This window comes from Musa acuminata, chromosome BXJ3-2 (genome assembly GCF_036884655.1).
Source record: "Musa acuminata AAA Group cultivar baxijiao chromosome BXJ3-2, Cavendish_Baxijiao_AAA, whole genome shotgun sequence".
Classification (NCBI taxonomy): domain Eukaryota; kingdom Viridiplantae; phylum Streptophyta; class Magnoliopsida; order Zingiberales; family Musaceae; genus Musa; species Musa acuminata.
Window position 1 is genome coordinate 22,416,530 of NC_088350.1, and position 19,349 is coordinate 22,435,878.

Consider the following 19,349-nt stretch of genomic DNA (forward strand, 5'->3'; position numbering starts at 1 on the left):
ACGATTTTTAAGGCAAGTTCTTAGGTAAGTCCGCTCCATTTTTGATCCTGAAGAATGGTCTATCTAAGCAATGGGGGCTGGATGTCGGATTCTTTTGCTTTAGGTTTCATAGTGAAGAAATGATGATGGGACTTCAGTGGGAGGCTCAGTGTTTCTGCGATGCTAGGCTTTAACACTGATTCGATAGAAATCATCATCTTCTGGGAGAGGATGGTGGAGGCTCCCGTGTGAGTGCAAATATTTAGGCATTTTGATTCAATTATAGCAGCCGAGATTGATGTCCCAGATTGCAACAATGATTGGGAAATCATTGAAATCCCATGAGGTTCTGAATCATTGAAATCCCATGAGGTTCTGCTTATTGGAGAAGTGTGAGATTAAAAGGGATCAAGAAAGAAAAAGCTCGAGAAAGAGCAAGCTAAAATTAGCTATATTCTGGAGGTTGAAAATGAGAATGTCTCTATAGGTCGTAGGTTAAAAGTGCTTTTCAGACTCTAGAGGAGGGTGGGTTGATCCAGGTTAGGATTCCATTCTGTTTCAAATGGAAGTGGGTAACTAAAAAAAAAAAAGACAGATATGAGGGGACTTATCCTTCGGCATTGTAGGGCTTGTGGATCGATTTTATCGACTGCTAAGGATAGTCTTTGGTCATGTCCTTTCTCTAAATTTTCTCGGGATGAGAAATAGAAAAATTTGCATGTAACACTCGTTATAGGGAGATTGTGGTAGAGGGAGAGGGAAAATTTTCAATGTAGTACTTGTTATATAGAGAGTTTCTAATTCGAAGTTTTCTTCGTTGAAACCCCTGAGATATAGACAATAGAGAAAATGATATCCATCTTAAGTTTTGGTGGATTTTGTAATAGATTAGGAATGCAAGTCCCATGGAGGAAGGGATGAATACCCACAAAAGACCTAAACTCAAAAATAAAAAAAGAAAAAGATTGTAGGGAAAGATTGAAAAAGGTGAATCTCATTAATCTGTATATCTAATCTGTATATCTAAACGATAAGCAAACATAATAAGCTCTTTTAATCTGTGGAGGGGCTTGTGATGGTGAATCTCATCACTCGCACGTCTACATGCTGTCATTCGACATGTGGGAGAGAAACATAGGTTATAAGAGCTACAAAGATTCAAATTCTTCCTTCGTCGAATTAAGTCGTGTCGTTCAAATCTTTTATTTTTTTGTTTGAATAGTTTTGTATCAAATTGCTGAATGGGCACTTAAGACGTAGACAAAAGAGCAACTTTTGGCACCTTTCAGCAGCCGTCACAAGATTTTATTCAGAGGGTGGGTTGATCCAGGTTAGGATTCCATTCTGTTTCGAATGGACGTCTTATGTAGGGTAACTCAGAAAAAGATGATATGAGGGGATTTATCCTTCGATACTGTAGGGCTCGTGGAGAGATTTTATCGACCGCTAAGGGTAGTTTTTGGTCATGTCCTTTCTCTAAACTTTCTCGAGATGGGAAGGAGAAAAATTCACATGTAACACTCGTCGGAGATTGTGGTAGGGGGAGAGAGAAAATTTTTAATATAGCATTTGTTATATGGAGGGTTTCTAATTCAAGGTTTTTTTCATCAAAACCCTGAGATATAAACAAACTTTGGTGGATTTTGTAATAGACCAGGAAGGGATGGGATGAATACCCACAAAAGATCAAAACTCAAAAATAAAAAAGAAAAAAATTACAGAAAAATATTGAAAAAGGTGAATCTCATTGATATGTATACTCAAGTATAAGCAAATATAATCAGCTCTTTTAAAATGTAGAGGGGCTTGTGATGGCGAATCTCATTACTCTCCGTCAGCAGGCCATCATTTGACAGTTGGAGAAACATAAGTTATAAGAGCTACAAAGATTCAAATTCTTCCTTCGTCGAGTTAAGGCTGGGAGTTGTTCAAATCTTTTTTATTTTTTGTTTGAATAGTTTTGTATCAAATCGCTGAATCGGCACTTAAGACGCAGACAAAAGAGCGACTTTTGGCACCTTTCAGCAGCCATCACAAGATTGTTTCAGAAGATCGGTTTACACACACATTCTCCAGCACCCTTCTGACAAACGGAAACAGCCATACGATTAAAACCATTCAATGGGGAAAGCTCCATCGGCCATTGAAAAAACATGGGTCTCACAAACATGAGAGGCCAAAATTTACTTTTTACTCCCAACAGTTGGCCACCCACCCACCCCCTACTTCTTAGCATATGTGATGAGCATAGGATTCTGTTGGGTGATCTTGAAACCCTGGAGCCCTTGCATGGCAACCGTAGATTGCATCTCATCCCCGTATTCCACGAAGGCAATCCCGGGCTTTGCCTCCACCATCCGGACTTCCTTGAAACCAGGGTACTGGCAGAAAAGCATCTGCAGCATCATCGGAGTCGTCTCGTGTGGAAGATTCTGGATGAAGAGTATATTGTTCGGCAAGGCTGGTGCCTCTGGCAGCATAGACTTAGCCCCTCCACCGTAAGGCAACTGAGACAGCTGTAAAATTTTGTTTCCCAAAGACCAAATGATGATGAGATGACAGGACCAAAAAAAAAAAACACTGAGAATCACTTGACGATGGTAACGCTACGTGACTGGATCCTTGAAATAAGATTATATTAGAGGATATGATTAGGAGAAAAAAAGGGAATCCAGATGAGATGCTTACTGGTGGTACACCTCCATAGGCACCAGAATAAGCAGAATTCAAGCCCGTCCCAGCTTGATTTGCATCATGGTGCTGCTCCCGCTTCTTTCTTTCTGCTGCATCACATAAAACCCACATAAATTTAGTCTTATTTATCTTGAATCTTTAGTTCAATCAAAATGCTGAAATGCCAATTGTCAGACAGCACACATAATCATATTTATGTGTGTTGTCTGACTATATATATATATACTACAAGTCTGTAATTACATTTTTTACAAGTGTTGCTTGCATACACACGAGTGCACACAAATGCACATTAATGAGCGCACATGCACAAAACCATGCAGATACAAATACGTACCTATATATTGTTATACAAATATGTTCAAATATATGAATATAGATGCACGTTAGTGTGTTCACATGCATCTATACATACATGTGAGTGCATGTGATACCAATGCTCTAAAAACATTTAGAGAGGGCTCCCAGTAACCACACATGATATTCCACTTTCTAATATTATTTGAAAACCTAAATTAGTAATGTAGCAAGGTAAAAAAAAAAAAAAGTCATCAAATCAATTACGATAGGATCATTGGCTGCTGACATAGAAGAATGAAATTAAGGAAAAGAAGTAAGATTAATCTCACCTCTTTCATCATGCCTTTTTCGTCTTTCTCGTGGGACAAAAGTCCCATCAGCCTTTGCAATTATGTCTGACTTGGTCTTTGCATACTGAATTCTCTGAATCCTCAGAAGAAGCATGTCATTTGCAAATGTGAGAAGCAAAGATCCAATTGTGTCATAAAAAATGCGGGTCCAAAGCTAATTGTACCTATGACTTCAATTCATGCACATAACACTAAGTACTCAAACAAACACAATATATAAATCATGCCACCAAACAATTCTTGTTCCGGCATTTGTACTAATGAGCAAGACAAAAGAATATCTTATATAGGCTAAAGATATAATTCTTCAAATGAGGTTCAAGAAAATTTCTGCTTCTAAATGCTTCACATGCCTTCGGAAGAACCCAAATTAACCGAAATATTCTTCAAATGCATCACAATCAATTGCCACGTGCAAAATTCTGTCGATAAAATCCCACATACTGGTGCTGTACCAGTAAAATTCTGAGAGGTCACACATCATCAGCTATCAAACTAATATAAAAGCAGTATCACAGAAAAAGATGAGGGATGTAATATAAATTATGAGAGGTCACATATCATCAGCTATCAAACTACTATAAAAGCAGTATCACAGAAAGATCAGTGATGTAATAATACACACAGGCAGGTACCACATTCATGATCATAATACTAGATTGAATAAGGCTTGTATTTGGTGAATGGCTGCTAACTATAGTACAGTAGTAATTGCACATGATCACCTATTGATTGCTGATCCTCAAGGATGCAACCAAGCAAATATAGCTTTGCACATACATTTCATACTATTATCATGAATGGGTAGGCACAAAAGGAGTAGCCATGTGAACAAGGATCCTAGCCAAAGGTTCATACATCTGCAACCTTACTACTATGAAGATTCAAGACTGAGAGCAAGAGAATGAACCAATCATCAATTGACAATCTCTCATTATTCATAGCAAGTTCATTTACAACAAATAGAAAATACGTGTTGTCCCTAAACTTTTAAGATTGCTAATTGAAATTTCATGGCTCAGCTACAAAGATAGATGAGTTCAGCTATATATGTGCTAAGAAATCTCATTCCACCTCTCATGCTGCTTAAGGAGCCAGAGCCACTCGACGGATTAATGGTACAGTTCAGTAATTTCAATCATATTATACAGTTAAACAAAGAACCCTTAACATTCTTGGACTATAATACTAGAAGATATTAAATACCTTTCCAAAGGAAATAAACATCACTTGTCAACACACCTTTTTCCTCCGTCTAATCATCAAATGTCAATTAAAAACTAGCTTCATTTAAAAACCACCTAAATTGTCAGATGTTTCAATTTAGTTGGTTTCATAACCATCCATTTAACTTCATATTGCAATTATTAACATTAAATTTTGATGCAGAAATCCTTACCACCTAGTTAACCATATAGGATAATTATATTGGAATACCTCTAGACATAATGAACTTAATTAAAAAATCTAACTATTTTTCATATGGGGTAAAAACAAATTGTCAGTTCCTTCTTTTGCTGCCACCTAACCATCAAGCATGAAGCAAAAAGAAAAGCTTATTTTATAAAATAGCCATCATCCAAGTTAACCATATCATATGGTTTGTAGCCCACCCATGTGCGCTCATGTGTATTTTCTACAAGTTCATTTACAACATCACTGTTCTCATTCGGAACGCCATCTTCCAACTCTCTTGCTGGTACACTTCCTCAACCACCTATTCTCCTCATAGTACCCTCTTCTCTCCCTCTTTTCCTCTGGTCTGGATAGTACCAACCCATATCGGGTGTTGATAAGTCATTCCATACCAAAACCATACCAATCCGACCGCCGATCAATATCAGCATCAACAAATACTAAACCTTGATAAGCTCCACCTGGAGCCAAAATTGACTTTCTGGCCTAGCCAGCTATGAAAATTAATCACCCAAATCTGTATAAGCATTTTACAGATAGTTTATCTCATCATGTTTTCTTGATATATATAGTTTATTTTCAACAATAAATGATCAGCGTAAGGCAAACTATATTTTAGTTATCTACATTAGAAATGCATTGTTTGTCATTTTCCCATGTGAATTCTTTTACTACTTGTGAAGCATGGACACGAGTACAAACAAGGGAGATAAAAACATTATAAGAATTCAATATCCTAATACCACTGGACGATTGTCATATTAGTTGACATAGGTTTCACATACCATTCCAAAAAGGTAATGTCACACTTTCTGCTGAATCATGCTATGGTGCCAACACATTAATAACCTAATTTTTGCCAATATGCTGCCTGAAATAGGAGCATGTTGATTGGCAGACAATCCATGGTACAATGAATCTTTGAAAAACTATCGACAACATAACTTGGGTGCTACAGGTATTCAATATGCATAATCTATATAGAACTACAGAACTATGTTTGAAGATACCTTTCATGAAATTTAGGCAACATACGACCAGCATCTCTGATGAGAACAATAACTAAGCATTCATGCTAATAACAACCATTCAAAGGATATTTAGACAAAACAAGTACAGAAAGCACTAAGAAGATTGTTCACATTTTTAGAGTCAAGCCCAAATAGATGCAAATCACTAACATTCATCCTTTGTGGATGATATATGCTTCATAGCTACATTGTGTACATCAAAGACCGTAGACCATTTGTGTCTAAAATATCTGACCAAGGGGTACATCAAAAGGGCGTATATACATATTTTGAATATCAACTGTATACACATGACAGACTCCATAAGCATTTTGATGTGTTTATTCTTCATAGTTGTGGTCTAATGCATCTTATGCCCTTAAACGATATTGCAAGTTTAATATACGAAACATGCAAATTTTTCCTCTACCAGTGCAGCATAACTTAGCATATTAAGAACAACCTATTATTAACCTAGGGGTTCTTTTGTAGGCAGAGGATGAGCATTAGGGTCACCTTAAGGTTGTCTCTCTGCAACCTAGACAACTAAAATTTGAGTCATGCAGGAGCTTGAATAAATTGACTAATCCTAAACCCTGTATTGGCGGGCACCTCATGCACTAGGCCATCTTCTTTAGGTATTTATCCAAACAACACTAGAAATATACAAATCTCTGCCATCCTTGTGTAGCATAACATTTAACACTATTCACAAAAGTATGTGTTGAAATTTGTTTGTTTGAAACTTGGGAACTATCATAAGCAATTTCATGGATCCTTAATCACCAATCATAACAGAACAATACAGGTAATCTTGTGTTGTAACCAGTGTTAAAAATTCGTTCCTACCATTATTTATAACAACTTCTGTACCGGATAACCACAGTGTTGAAGGAAAACTCAGGTCTTGATCTAAAAATGCAACGGCTGTCCCACCTTGTCTCTTTTGCCTAATTTACCAACATTAACCATCCCCTTTTAATAAAAGACCTAGTCAAATTTATGACATACACTACGTTAACATCCTTGTGATACTAGGCTTCTATTTTTATTAGACTATTGAGAGTAAAAAAGAAGCATTTAACCACCAACTATAATTAAGTAACAAATAGCCATAGTACTCTTGGTCCAATAGCACAAATGAGAAACATCATCTTTCAAACAATAATCTCATATGATTTGCCATTCCAGCATCATATTCAAGCAAGACTTACTATGACCATACAGAGAATGGCAGCATGTAAGACTATTTAAAAGGTCAAAGCTTGTGTCCTAATTTTTTAATGCAAAAAAAATTCAAATTCCAATAGTGACAGCTTTTCGAAAGAACTCATCGAATTCAACATAGATATTAGGAACCAGACTATCCTTTTCCTTCCATATGAGCATATTTATTACATCTTACATTTCACTACTGCTTTTGTGATGTTTATCCTTGCAAATTTCAACCTTTTTATTCTAATGATACAAGTTAGACAGGAGACTGACTCAACAGAGATACTTCTCTTGGTCAGTAGTATCTTTTAGACTGTTTGGTACTATATGTATATGATAATGAATACAACAAGATTACATCAACGATGATTTAAAATCTTATATTTGAAGTTTCACATGGATAATTTTCGCACAACAGCAACAAGCAGCCATAAAATGCCTAAATAACAAGCCATACTGTCAACTGTGCTACTCTGGAATTATGAAAGCAACCCTCTCTTTTTATGAAACTAATCGCAAGAACCAGAAAAAATAAACAAAAATTGCATTCAAACATCAATTATGCCATTGCCCCAGCTGATATATCATGATTATGTATGCCATGTAATAGCCAAACCGAGAGCCTCCCATAGGTTTATAACCCATACCATCCATCTATAAAAGCAGGCCTACAGCAAAATATGATCAAACAAGAAACAACCAAAAACCACAAAAGTTGAATCATCATTCTAGAAATTATCATACATGGTTCATTATATGTTGAGAAATATTATTCAAGGTTTCTAATCCATAACATATATTCAGATCAGTATTCATTCTAAACATTTTCATAAATTGGTTCAAAATGTTGCAGAAATCTTCTCCCATGTGCAAGTGACAAGAAATACCAAATAGAGGCTCAAAATTCAGACAAGTTACCTTATATATGCAACTAATAAGCATTCAAAGCTTACCATAGGCTTGTCATAGAATGGAAATCCTTGCATCCGTTTAAGTGCCTCAGTTGCTGATTGAACATCCTCAAAAACTACCCATGCTTGGCCCTTGTGTTTCAGTGTCTTAAAAGCTAGAACTTCTAATATCTTCCCGAATTGGGAGAAAACAGCATGCAGGGACTTCTTCAGTTCTAGTAACGGATAAGCAAATATATTAGCTCTGAGTAATCAGCTGCTGTAACTAAAAAAAATAAAAAAAAAAATAGAAAGGACAAACAGATTTACATCTGCAGGCTTGCTAAAAGTATGCATGGGAAACATCAAATATGTGACAAAAAAGCTAAGATATATAATTTTTGGGCTATTTGAAAGAGCATACTAACACAGGAAACATCATATATGTAGCAAAAAACCTAAGCTACATAATCTTTGATGCCATGTGAACAAACATATTAATATGGGAACCATCATACAAGTAGCAAAAAGGCTATGCTAAATAATCTTTGGTGCCATGTGAACAAGCATATCAACATTTGCTTGCTGGTTTCTTTGTTTTGCTGGCTTCTTTTCGATGCTCCCTATAACACTATCAATATCACACGAGAATACAAACCGGTGCTTCTAATTCATTTTCACGCACAAACATTGCTGATATTGCATTCCTTCAATATACGTGCATTGAATTATACAGACAGTTCCCAGTTTAACATCATCTGCAGTCTACCTATGGTGAGTAATTATAGTTGCTCAGTAACCAGAGGAACTTTATGATTCCAAGAAGAATACCGTCAAATACAACACCAACACCGATGAACCCCAAGATTAAATAGAAGTAATTTGTAATATCAACATCACAAAATGCATATACGAGGACAGGAAAAGAACATAAAGGTAAGCCTCTGATATTTATCAAATCAAAAAAGATATCACAGGATGGGAACAAAGATATGTATTGAATCAAAAAAGAATAAGGAGGATTTTGGCTCACTATGATCATAATTTGACTGACTGGCTCGAAGCAGGTATAGGGTTAAGAGGAAAAGCAACGACTCATCTTGATGAATACACATCGTAGGCTTCAAGCATAAAAAACAAGATCCAAAATTTCTACGCATCTTAGAGAAAGAACTCATCAAAGCCTCGAGAAATAAGAAAAAGAAACAAATTAAAATTGAAGAAATAAAAGAAGACGGGTTCCGGCTCACTCTGGTTGGAAGTGTTGGACCGGCAGTGATCTAGGTTAAGAGGACAAGATTGAACCCAACTTAATGAACAAACACCGAAGGTCCCATGCATCGGAAGCAAGATCCGTGCAAACCTATCGAAGCCCAAACATTCTTTCTAGGTTTTACAAGGAAAAGAAGAAACGAATAGCAAGAACTCGTCAAAAACCCAAGAAAGAACGAAGAGATCATGGTAAACAACGACTCGTCTTTCCAAGGTTAAAGGAAAAGAATAAGAACGCAGCAGAACTCAAGAAAGAATACGAAAGAAAGACCGAAGTGCAGCGGGCAAGCAAGAACTTATTTATCTAGGGTTTATGAAAGGGGGAAAAAACAAAGAAATGCAGCATCGAGAAAGAATGAAGAGAACAGGACAAGAAAGAACTCCCACTCATAGGGTTCACGAAGAAGAAAAGAAGGGCAAGAACGCGTCAAAGACTCTGGAACGAACAAGAAAGCAATGAGCGCAGGGAGAGGGCTCACCGTCGAGCTTGATCTTCTCGTTGAGGTTGTTAATGTAGATAGTCATGTTGGGTGGAATCGCCGGAGCGTCCCCGCCACCGCCACCGCCACCATCGTTGCTCATCCCTCCCACTCTCCCACTGTGTCAATCGAGATTCGAGGGAAATCAGAGAGGCAAGCGGTGAACCGAGCGAGTTAACCGGAGCCGTCGTTGGAGCTGCGCTACCTCGGACGTGGTAAGAGAGACGATTCCACATCAATTCGACTTTGATGCCGCGACGGTACTGATTATGATCATGTGATGATCAAATCAGGAGAGTGATCAATTTCAACCGGACCGTTAAAATGATATCGGAGGGTTCCGATTTATTTGTCAAATATTTTATGTATAACGATCCCAAAATAAAGCATTCTTCCACTTTCTATCGTGACGCCGGCTTAGTAAATAGTACTAAACATGTCTAGGCTAATAAATAAATATAAAATTGATGGATTGTAACATCATCCATATGCTACTACATAATATATGTATGATTAACGTAGAATGTCATATTTTAAAATTTTATTATTGTTATCACTAATAAGATAGTAAAAATAAAAAATCTTAAAATTAATTATAATATCTAAACATGACGTTTTGACACACACATATATATATATATATATATATATATATATATATATATATAATATCTAAATAAAAATATAAATAAAATATGTTCAAAATTTATATATACAAAATATGTTGGTCTACGCTTACACAGACTCATTTCCCTATCTAATCACTTGGGTGGATTCTAGTATCATTACCCGTAAAATAGTATATATAATAAGTATTACTTAATAAGTCTTTATAACTTTATTTATGTGAGCATGCATCGTTACATATGCATAATATTTTAAAATCATAGGTATAAGACATTTAATGGTAAATATCTCATATAATGATTTTTTTTAGCATGTATAACCCTACAACATAGTATAACATAAAATTATAATTTAAAATACTCATATGCATACGTAGGAAGTATAACAAATTCATAAACTTCTATATCTTATATTATAATATATACGTATACTTTCACACCATACGTTATAATATATATATGTACTTTCATATCATACGTTATAATTTATACGTGCATTCTCACACTCAACGTTATAATATATACACGTGCTCTCATATTGTATATTATAATACATACATGTATTCTCACATTGCATGTTATAATACATGTGTACTCTCATGTAACACATCATAATATATATATTCATTCTCATATTGTATGTTATAATATATATTTAATTATATATTTTTATACCTACAAAATATATATATTCACGTTTAACTCATGACAATCATATCATTTGCACATTATCATATATCCATGCATAAATGATATTTTTATGCTTACAAAATACACATGCATATTTATTTGATGACAATCATATATGTATACATACAAGATATTTTTATTACAATTCATATGTTTTTATGATTACAAAATACAAACACTCGTGACTAGCTCATGATGATTTAATCATTAGAAATATACTTTTCAAAATATATTATGTGCATGATAATTTATACTATCAATATTTTACAGTAAATTAAATTTATACTTATCTAATTTAACTAAAAAATGAAGATCTTAGTGAAATAATATATTCCTTAATGATTGAGTATACTAAAGAATGGTAAATTTTCTCCAACTCTTAGGATTAGATTTTTTTGAGACTAAGAGAATAACTTGGGATCTATCGTTCAATACCATTATACCTCATATTAAATCTCCTTTTTTTTGTCTGCCTATTTTTATTTCCTTCCTTCCTTTCTTTCTTCCTTCCTCCGCGGGTCTCTGTCTTTCCTTCATTTACTTCTTTTATCTCATGTTCTTTTTTCTCATCTCTTCTTCTTCCACCCTTCTCCTTTTTCTCTATTCTTTCCCTTTTTTCCTTCTTCCCTATTCTTCTCTTCTCCCCGACAGTCGTAGCCTTCTCTTCTCTTCTCTTCTCCTCCTCCTCTTTCTCTCTCTTTCCTTCTTCTGTATTCTTCCCTTCTCCCCCACAACCGCAGCTCCATTCTCTTCTCTTCTCCTCCTCTTTCTCTCTTCTCTTCCTCTCTTTCCTTCTTCTCTATTTTTCCCTTCTCTCCAATAGTCACAGCCCCCTTCTCTTCTCTTATCCTCCTCCCCTTTCTCCCTTCTTTTTCTCTCTTTCCTTTTTCTCTATTCTTCCCTTCTCCCCCACAGCAACGGCCCTTCTCTTCCTTTCCTCCTCTCCTTTCTCCTTTCTCCCTTCTCTTCCACCGATGCAACCTCTTCCTTCTCTTCCACCAGTGAAGCCTCTCCCTTCTCTTCCACCGACGCAGCCTTCTTCCTTTCTTTTCCACCCACACAGCCTTTTCCTTTCCCTCTTTCCTTTTTCTTTTCTTCCCTTTCCTTCTTCTCCCTTCTCCCTTTTCTTCCACCACTACAGCCTCTCCCCTTCTCTCCTTCATCCCTTCTCTTCCTCCCTTTCTTTTTCTCCATTTTCTTTTTCTCCCTTATCTTCCACCGACGCAGCCTCTTTTTTCCTCGTGAGGAAGATAGAGGGTATATCTATTGGAGGCGATGGGAAGAAAGCTCCATTTATTTATTTATTTATTTATTTTATTTCGTAGCTTTTGTAATTTAGTTATTGTAATATCTATATTTATAAATAAGTCTTTAGAAATATAAAAACATTATATTCTTTCTTCTAAATAAAAAATTTAGTCTCATGAACTTCATGTATTTAATCTGAAAATTAATCAAGATTGATATATCTGCGTAACATTAATCACATCACATATGACTTTATGTTTTAAAATTAATATAAAAACTTAAGACATTATTCATTCTATACTAAATATTAAGATAACTTAATCTTGTATACAAGTTTGTAAGTACACTTTGACTTATTGTACTATACTTAATATAAATGTTAATACTTATGCATACTTAACCGATATTATAAAGAACATGAGAATGATATTTTTCGAAAGTATATAATTAAAATTTTAAAACAAAAAATATAAGTTTATTATTTATCATATTTATGAAGCGTAGATATTACAAATCATATCATAAAGTGAGGGTAACATATATATATATATATTGTTTGTACTTCTATTGATATACTATTTATAATTTAATATATGTAAGATATCCTCCCCTCCTAATAAAAATTTTATCATCAAATTTTTTATTTGAATAGCTTTAGGTATTTTTCTCGTATCTCTTCTTCTGTTTCCTAAGTTACTTCCTCCATTGCTTGTTTCCTCTATAACACTTTGACTAATGCAATCTTCTTATTACCTAGTTTTTTCTCTTTTCTATTAAGAACATGCACAACTCATTCCTCATATGTTAAATTTTCATTCAATTCTATTAGTTATTCTTTCAAGACATTGGAAGGATCTAAATTATACTTCCTTAATATTGATATATGAAATATATTATGTAACTTTACTAATGTAGGAGGTAAGGCTAGTGTAAACCACATCACCAATTTGGTTAAGAATTTTATATGCTCCTATATACCATGGATTTATCTTATCTTTCTTTTCAAATCTCATAACACATTTCATTAGTTCCATAGAATAGTTTATCATCTATTTTAAATTTCAAAGGTCTTCTCCTATTATCGATATAACATTTCTATTTACTTTGTGTTGCTTTCATTCTTTGAAGAATATTTTATGTTGCCTATGTTGTTTCTCTCATTAAATCTAACCCTAAATATTTTTTTCACTTATCTCAAGTGAATAGGTGATATGTACTTTTTGTCATATAATGCATCAAATGGTATCAAAGTACTTGCTGACCTTTGATGTTCGATTTTGATTTATTGACATATGAAACACTTCTCAACAAATTAAATTATATCTCTCTTCATTTCTAACTATAAGTAGTGCTCTTTCATATCCTTGTATATCCTGATTGTTTCAAGATACATCGAGTTTATAAATGAATATGCCTCTATTAAAATTTCTTGCTTTAGGCTAGGATCCTCTAGTATACATAATTTACCTTGGAATTTGATTACCCCTTCATCAATATATATATATATATATATATATATATATATATATATATATATATATATATATAAAATCTCAATATCATACTTCAATTAGTTTAATAGTCCTTCACCTATAATTCTTTAATTTTTTCTAAAAGGGTTAGCTGTAATGATAGCACTACTAATATTTCAATTAAACTTTTAAGGATCGTCTCATATTTAAATTTTTATATTTTTATATAGAGAGATTTTTGAATCATTAACAAAGTAGCTAAATTGATTAATTTTCGACTCAATGCTTTAGCAACTACATTTGCTTTCTCAGGATAATAATTGATCATACAATCATAATATTTTACTAACTCCAATCATCTCCTCTGTCTCATATTCATATTCTTTTAAGTAAAAAAATATTTTTAACTTTTATGCTCCATATATATTTTGTATTTCTTCCTATAAAAATAATGTCACTAAATTTTTACGATAAACATCACCACTATCAATTCTAAATCATGAGTTGGATAATTCTTCTCATAATATTTTAATTGTCTTGAGACATAAGCTATAACTTTATCATTCTGTATTAAAATATATCCTAAGTTATTTTTGAATATATCCTAAGTTATTTTTGGATATATCACTGTACACTACAAATTCTCCTGACCCCGATGGTACTATAAGAATTGGACCTAAAATTAATCTTCTTTTTAGTTCTTAGTAACTATTTGTACAAGCCTAAGTTCGTTTAGATTTAATATTATTTCTTGTCAATTACATGAGAGGTGATATTAACTTAGATAATCTTCCCACATAAATCTATAATAACATGTCATCCTAAATTATATTAGTTGAAGTCAATTACTACTTCTACCTTAGATAGATTTACTAAGATTCTTTCCTTATATATTTTCAAGAAATATTATTTTATCTGACCCAAAACTCATACTTACTTTCAGTTATACTTAAAAGGCTCTACATGCTCTTCCCTAGAGTGTAAGTATTTTAAAATGTTATCAATAGAAATTATCACAAGGTACTATGTTCATTAAGTCCATAAAAATTATTAATGTATTAGTTAAACTAATTGATATTATAAGAAATTTAAGATATCTATATCTAGTCTTGAAGATGGTCTTAGGAATGTCTTCCTTCTTGACTTTTAGTTGATGATATTATGATCTCAAATCAATTTTAGAAAATACTGATGCATCTTGCAATTGATCAAACAAATCATTAATTCTAGGGGGGTGGGTATTCATTCTTAATAGTCACCTTATTCAACTCCTTATAATTTTGTAAACTAGGGCGAATGAACCCTTTATCAAGAAGCACACATAATTACATCTTTAACCCTTCAATTCTACTATGATTATTTTATAAGGTGATTGAGAAACATGCTCAATATCTAACATTAGATCTATGATAAATTTAATCTCTTTATCGAGTGGTAAACTAAGGTGATCCTTTCAAAACACTTCCAGAAATTCATTCACAACTAGCACACCATATATCGCTTGACTTTTTATTCCACTCCAGTATGAATTATATTTATCAAATATTATATATTTTCTTTGTATTAGTGGATCTAGATCACTTTGAAAGAGTAGTGAATCATTCTTTCTAAACCTCTCATTTAGTGATTTTAAAACACTATATCAAGTTACTACCGACACCGCCTCTTGTCCTCAGGCCTATAACTACTTTAGTTGTCAAAATTATCTCTCCACTAACTTTGTTAATTTATTAAGTACCACATCTCTTTGATATCTTCCTAATTAATCCCAAGTTGTTCACACCCTAATTGCCGAGTATAAGAGCAAAATAATGATAAAAAAATCAATGAAACCCAATTATTAAAACTTACAAGATAGTTGAGTAGTACACCCCATGCTTTTACAGATAATCTACAAGACTCATAACCTGAACTCTGATACCACAACTTTGTAATACTATACTCATAGTTCTATCCATATCCTACATGCATGATTAATGTAAGATGCTACATTTCAAAAATTTATTATTGCTATCACTAGAAATACAACAAAAGGTAAGAAATTTTAAAATTAAAACATGCTAATTTACTAAATAAAATGATAGGGTTTCCCATATAGATTGTTGAATCTCGGATTTTGATGATGAAGTCAATTATCATTTAGTTATCTAATCCATATGTTGAGATAAGTGTGTAGGATTAACTACGATGGCAGTAAGACATGCAGCAGGTGTTGAGCCAGAGTCAAGACCAAGATTATGTTGGGGGTTCGAGAGTTCGTCGGAAGTCCGGACGGTCGTCGGAGGTTCTGTAGGAACAATCCAAGAAGTCCAGGAGCTTACCAAAGAAGCTCGTCGGAACTCGCCAATAGGATCATCACAAGTCCAGGAGTTTGCCGGAAGTCCACCGGAGCATCGCCGAGGGTTCGTCGAATGTTTGCCAGAAGTTCGTCGGAAGCTCGCCGGAAGAAGCGATTAATGCACCGGAACACGATTTGTAGCATTAATGTCTTAAGTATCGTGGTTAACAGGTAGATTAAGTTAGAATTGGGAGGTGATCCCATTAACTTAATCTGAGGCCAACTAGGCCCTGAATAGACCTAAATTGGGCCGAATGGATCAGCCCATTCGGACCCAGAATTCTTGGCCGGCGGTGGCACCGCCCATGAGACTTGGTCTCCCAAGAATTCTCGACGGTAGTACCGCCCTTGTTAGGCAGTGGTATCGCCCCAGTTAGGTGGTGGTATCGCTAGAGCTCGGTCTCCGAGCTCTGCCAGGCAGTGGTACCGCCCAGATTGAGCGGTAGTACCGCCCAATGTCAGATGCCAGGTAGTAGCACCGCCTAGTTATGGCGGTGGTACCGCCAGGACCCCGAAAATCCAGGATATGACACTTTTGAGCTCCAAATTCAAACCAGTTGGAGCCTATATAAACCCCACCCTTTCCCGCATGAAAGGAAACCGAAAGCTTACATTTATTCTGAGAATTTGAGAGCTTAAAAGTGTTGTAAAAGGCTAGAAGTTCTTCTCCCTCTTTTCTTCTAAGTTTTGATCATTCAAGAAAGGAGTGGAAATCTATAAGGGTTGTCTCCTAAGCCCATCAAAAGGAGTAAAGCTGTAAAAGGGCGGTTGCCCTTCGCCTATTGAAGGAAGGCCTCTAGTGGACGTCGGTGACCTCATCGGAGGAGGAAGCCAGAAGTGGATGTAGGTTAAGATTGACCGAACCACTCTAAATCTCGGTTTGCATTTACATTCTACTCTCTATTTTAACTGCAAACTACCTCCATTGCTTTACTTCAACCATACTTTCGCTTAATCTTAAGTTGAAGAATTTTCCGAAACGATTTTTCATCAAAAATGCTTTTATCATATGAACGTCACTTTAATCGTCGAAAGTTTTCCGTTGCACTAATTCAACCCCCTCTACCCCCGACCCCCGACCCCCCCCCTCTCCTCTTAGTACTCTTGATCCTAATAATTGGTATCAGAGCGGGGTTAACTCTCAATCAGATTAAAACCCAAGAGAGATGACATACGTCGGAAACCAAGAGGGCCACTCTATTATATGTCCGCCCATATTCAATGGGACGGACTACACCTATTGGAAGACCCGAATGAGGATCTTCCTTATTTCCATGGATTTTGAACTTTAGAATATTGTTGAAAATGGATTTTCAAAGTCTTCTCTTCTAATGATCAATTGTAATGAATTGGAGAAGAAGACTTTCGCTCTTAATGCAAAGGCTATGAATGCCTTATTTTATGCACTTGATAAAAACGAGTTCAATCGTGTTTCGATTTGTGAAACTACATTTGATATTTGGTATACACTCGAAGTGACTCACGAAGGTACAAGTAGAGTTAAAGAGTCAAAAATCAATCTTTTAGTACATTCTTATGAACTTTTTTGAATGAAACTGATCGAGACCATAGGTGACATGTATACCCGTTTCATGGATGTCGTCAATGGTCTAAAAGGACTTGGTAAAAGTTTTTCGGATTTTGAGCTCGTCAATAAAATTCTAAGACCCCTTCCAAAGAGTTAGGACCCTAAAGTCACTGCTATTCAAGAGGCTAAAGATTTAAACAACTTCCCTCTTGAAGAATTAATCGGGTCATTAATGACCTACGAAATGACTTGCAAAGCTCATGAAGAGCAAGAAGACATCCTTCCAAAGAACATGAAGGATATGACACTTAGAACTCTAGAAGACCACTTGAGAGAAAACTCAAGTGATGAGGACTTTGACGATGACTTGACACTTCTAACAAGAAAATTTAAAAAATTCATTAAAAGAAACAAATTTAAAAATGACACTAAAAATAAATTTGAACCCAAAAAAGATCAAGTTATTTGCTACGAATACAAGAAGCTGGGACATTACAAAAGTGATTGTCCCCGAGCCAAGAAGAGAACACCAAAGAAGAAGGCGCTCAAAACAACGTGGGATGACTCAAGCACGTCCGAAGAAGAGGAATCCAACATTGAGCAAGTTGCTCACTATGCCCTAATGGCCATCGGAGAGGAGGTAATGAATTTAATTGATACAGATTTATCATTTAATGAATTGTTAAATGCTTTCCATGACTTATTTGATGAATGCAAAACAATTAGTAGAAAATATAAATTATTAAAAAAGGAGCATGATATTCTTATTAGTAATTTCGATAAATTAAAAACTGAACATAATGATAGTTTAGCTCCATGTATGAAATGCCATGATCTAGAAACTCTCCAAAAGGAGAACTTGCTACTTAAAGACATCTTGAAGAAATTCAAGGTTGGTAGTAAGTCTTTGAATATGATCCTTACAAATAAGGGTCAAGTTCTAAATGAAGTGGAATTGGATTTGTGAGAAGTCCTCACCAAAATCCAACCACCTTCATTAAAGGTCATATCTTACATGTTTGACACCAAAGCAAATGCAACTTTTGTTGCAAATATGGATATAGAATTTATCATTGTCCATTCAAGAAAGTTAGTCCGAACAAATTGATTTGGGTTCCTAAAGGAATCGTAATAAATTTCATGCAACATGATAAACAATTTAGATCAGTTTTTGAGGCACCCAAGATTAAATGGGTACCTAAAATCATCCTTTTTAGAAACATATACCATCACAAGCTAGGAGCAAGAGATGATATCTTGTTTTTTGGGTGCTCAAGGTTTTGACTAGAGATCAATGACAAAAAGATATCATTAAAGTATGTCATTTATCCTCAAAATTTATTACGATTCCTTTAGGAACCCAAATCAATTTGTTTATCATTTTATCATTTTGACATAATCGTAATATTAAGATATCATTAAAGTCCGAACTAGAGATCCAAAATGACTCATAACACTCTCTAGCTAAAATGACAAAAAGAGGATAAATAGAATCAATTACAAAATGATACTAATATACCATACTTTAATGATACAATCTTACGTGATAAGCACTTGAGTTAATCCCTCAAATTTTGAAATCTATAAACTCTTATACATGAACTTACACATCCTTCGGATTTTCCGAATTCATTGGATACATTTCTTCCTCAATTTTTTCGGATCCAACTATATCTCACAAGATCATGAACTTACGTCTTGCAAGCTAAGTTTGCATACAAATTTTGTATGATGTAAGTCATGAACATATTGAAGACATATAAGCTCTATATGATATTTGAGTAGAGTATGCATTTTACAAGATTGATCATGAACTCATAAATTTTCTCATCTCTTGATGTG

The 19,349-nt window shown here is 34.6% G+C and overlaps 2 protein-coding genes across 3 annotated transcripts; both read right to left on the reverse strand.

The window, feature by feature from the left end:
* Positions 1-1,903: 1,903 nt before the first annotated feature.
* On the reverse strand, positions 1,904-9,842 carry LOC135631045 (U1 small nuclear ribonucleoprotein A-like). 2 transcript variants are annotated; one of them, XM_065138426.1, is made up of 5 exons: positions 9,606-9,842; positions 7,918-8,090; positions 3,303-3,396; positions 2,668-2,759; positions 1,904-2,495 (listed from the first exon to the last, which is right to left on the reverse strand). In XM_065138426.1, exons 1-5 carry the CDS (start codon positions 9,706-9,708, stop codon positions 2,202-2,204), a joined length of 756 nt encoding a protein of 251 aa, XP_064994498.1. In that variant the 5' UTR covers positions 9,709-9,842; the 3' UTR covers positions 1,904-2,201. The 2 variants fall into 2 exon arrangements, with proteins under 2 accessions (XP_064994498.1, XP_064994497.1); XM_065138425.1 differs by having other exon boundaries at positions 2,668-2,762; positions 9,606-9,841.
* A 1,970-nt stretch (positions 9,843-11,812) lies between these two features.
* Positions 11,813-12,115, reverse strand: LOC135631517 (uncharacterized). The gene has a single exon (XM_065139254.1). The coding sequence runs from the start codon at positions 12,113-12,115 to the stop codon at positions 11,813-11,815; it is 303 nt and encodes a 100-aa protein (XP_064995326.1).
* Between the last annotated feature and the right edge of the window lie 7,234 nt (positions 12,116-19,349).